This window comes from Bison bison, unplaced genomic scaffold (assembly GCF_000754665.1).
Source record: "Bison bison bison isolate TAMUID 2011002044 unplaced genomic scaffold, Bison_UMD1.0 scf7180017847762, whole genome shotgun sequence".
Classification (NCBI taxonomy): domain Eukaryota; kingdom Metazoa; phylum Chordata; class Mammalia; order Artiodactyla; family Bovidae; genus Bison; species Bison bison.
Window position 1 is genome coordinate 7,897 of NW_011478335.1, and position 3,204 is coordinate 11,100.

General features: G+C 53.0%; 1 protein-coding gene across 1 annotated transcript in view; it reads right to left on the bottom strand.

Moving 5' to 3' along the window:
- Nucleotides 1–1,981: 1,981 nt before the first annotated feature.
- Nucleotides 1,982–3,204, bottom strand: part of SYT5 (synaptotagmin V) — a 5,542-nt gene continuing 4,319 nt past the window's right edge. Inside the window, exons 8-9 of the mRNA XM_010843845.1 lie at nucleotides 3,125–3,204; nucleotides 1,982–2,548 (exon numbers count right to left, since the gene is read on the bottom strand). Of these exons, the coding sequence (XP_010842147.1) occupies nucleotides 2,348–2,548; nucleotides 3,125–3,204 (281 nt within the window). The 3' untranslated portion in view covers nucleotides 1,982–2,347. The remainder of the gene's footprint in view (nucleotides 2,549–3,124) is intronic.

Sequence of the window (3,204 nt, forward strand, 5' to 3'; positions counted from 1 at the left end):
CTCTTCACTTTCATGCATTGGAGAATGAAATGGCAACCCACTCCAGTGTTCTTGCCTTGAGAATCCAAGGGACGGGGGAGCCTGGTGGGCTGCTGTCTTTGGGGTCGCACAGAGTCGGACACGACTGAAGCGACTTAGCAGCAGCAGCAGCAGACCTCAAACTGTACACTTCTGTGTCCCCATTTTCGCTCTCACCCTGGCTCTACCACACAGGACTTTTCTTACCAGGTGGAAACACAGCCAAGTGCTGGGACCAGCTAGCACTGGCCCCTGGTTGCTAAATTTTAGGGAACTTTGTGACCTGGTTGTTACACACAATCATTACTAAAAATTAGTTTTACTAAATTAATTACTAAAATTTAAATTCAGTAAAATACATTAAATAAAAGTAAGCATACTAAAAATTCACCACTTCCTATTTTATTTTACTATTATCAATGGTCTCAAGGTTAGTTACAACTATTGTACCTGTAGGAAGAAAATGCTATTTTAATGCAGTCGTTTAAGACATGAAATTGACAAGCTATGACCACAGGCTATCTACTTTTGTAAATAAAGCTTTATTACAACAGGACCAGGATTAGACTAGTGCAGAGAGACCCAAGTGAAGGGTCAGATCCTGCCATTAATTTTTTAATATTTTTCCGTCTTGGATTTCTTTTTTGCATTAGTTTGGATTTTTCTTTAAAAATTGCAGTAAGGGCTTCCCTGGTGGCCCAGTGGTTGAGAATCCCCCTTGCAATTCGATGCAATGAGTTGACTCCCACAAGGTCAGGGACTCAAGTGAGACACGTCTCTAGATCATCCCCACCACTCAGCTCAGGGAACAGCACCCACGGAGCGCTAGCTCTCTGCCTCCTCTCCTCACCCAGCTGCATGAATTTAGACAAGTCAGTCACCCTTTCCATGCCTCCATTTCCCTCTCTGTAAAGTGGGAATGGTAACATGAAGTCAGCAGACGAGTGGTGGACTGAATGGGGGTCTGTCTGCCTGGTGAGGACAGTCCTGGGCGCTGGGAAGGAAATGATGGCTGAGTCCCTCCGGGGTTCTAGTCCCTCAGCCCACTGGAGCCCCAGATGCTGACTTTCTCCAGCGAGGCTTACTGCCTTTCATCCTCATCACCACCACTCTCCAAAACACTTCCTCCACAGAGGAGCCAGAGACTCCTTAAAAGTAGACCAAGCATGCCACTTCCCTCTAAAACCTCCTGAGGGTCCTCACTGCAGGTACATACAATCCCAGTGATCTGGCTCGTGGCTGTGTCTCATTTTTTTTGGGGGGGGGCGCATTTTGGCCACCGTATGTGAAGAACTGACTCATTGGGAAAGACCCTGATGCTGGGAAAGATTGGAGGCGGGATAAGAAGGGGAAGACAGAGGATGAGATGGTTGGATGGCATCACTGACTCGATGGACATAAGTTTGAGTAGCCTCCGGGAGTTGGTGATGGACAGGGACGCCTGGCATGCTGCAGTCCTTGGGGTCACAAAGAGTCGGACACGACTGAGCAACTGAACTGACTGACTGATGACACATGCCTTCTGAGATCTTAGTTCCCTGACCAGAGATTGAAACTGCACCCTAGATGATGAAAGGAAGGGGGAAAAAAGGGAGGGAAACATGGGTATGAAAATCTACATAAATCATGGGCAAGGGAGCAGATAAATTCCTGAATAACTAAATGAATTCTCACTGACTCCTCAGAGCAAACATGCGGTAGGTATTACCATTATCACGATTTTTTCAGATGAGGAAACAAGCTTTGAGGGCTGAGTGAATGAACCGATGAAGAAGTGAATGGGAGAGTGGGTTGGTGACAGGGTGGATGGATGAAGGGGTGGTGAGTGGGTGGGTGAGTTTCTGTGTGTATTTCCAGGATGGGCAGCCCTGTCCTCGCCCTTGTGTGATCCCGCCCCTGGAGGGCCCCTCTTGGGTTCCCAGCCCCCACCCCTGTGCACCCCCATCAAGGAGATTTGGTCCAGGCCAGCAAAGTTGCTGAGTATTTATTTGGTCCCAGGAGTGGTGCAGGAATCAGACTGGGGACAGGAGTGGGTGATCCTGTGCAGGAAAGGGGCACTGGGAGCCACGGGGATAGTAGGCTGGGATCACTGATTGTCAAAGCAGAGGGCGGGACCCTGGGATCGGGGGAGGCCAGATTGCCTCCCTTTCCCCAGGGGCCCCTGGGGCTTCTGGGTATGTGCTGTATCGGGGGAGTTGGCAAGTTATCATGATTGGCATAATGGTGGGGGAGAAGGCAGGAACGGGTAGAGTGGGGGGTGTTGGCCTTAAAGGTGGGCATGGGCGTGGCTTTGGGCAGGGGCCTCGGGTCAGGGGCTTGAGGGTGGGCATCAGGGTGCTGGCGGCGGCCTCACTCGGTCAGGGGGCCGCAGCGAGTGCCACTGGGCGATGGGCCGCCGGGGGTTGGCCAGCATGTCTGCCCAGTGCCGCAGGCCAGCCCCCCCGGCCGCTGCCCCTACAGCCACCCTCCCGATGGCCTCGTTCTTGCCCAGCTTGTCGTAGTCCAGCACAGTCAGCTCCACCTGCACCTTCTGGGTTGGGCAGGGGAGGAAGAGGAGACAGAAAGTGGGGTAACAACGCACACGGAGGGACTCAGTTATCATTGCTAAGGAGACCCCCTCCCTGAGTTCTGGGGAGCCTCCATAGGTGCCTGGGCTAAGGCTTCCTCTGGAGCTGGGAGAGGGAGGGTGTGAGGGCCCTGCTGGATGCTTACAGGAGTGCCCTGGAGTCTTCCTGCCACCAGGTTTTAAAGCAGATAAACCCTCAGGACCTCTGTTGCTCAGAGGCTCCTTAGGGTGCAGGGTCCTAATGGGGGCACATCTTCAAGACTGTTAAATGGGTGGGTGGGCCTGGCCTTAGGGTTGCGGGTCTCTTTTTCTCAGTATCCAGAACTCCTACGGGCGCTGGGCATCCCGTCTTGCTTGGGTGGGCGGGGCTTCCTGGTGCTCGTGGGGGAAACTGAGACTGAGAACACAATTAGACCCCCAAGACTTGGCTCCCAGGGGCTGCTAAGGAGGCTCTCCTCCCTTAGCAACGGGGGTTTCTAAGGGCCTGGGACTCCGGGGAAAGGCTGCTCTGGCAGGGGCGGTGGGGAGGTGTGCCCTCACCTGGACCTGGTCACAGGGCACTTCAAAGCTGAAGGCCTCGTTGTAATAGGGGTTCAGAGTGTTCTTCTTGATGGTGGTTT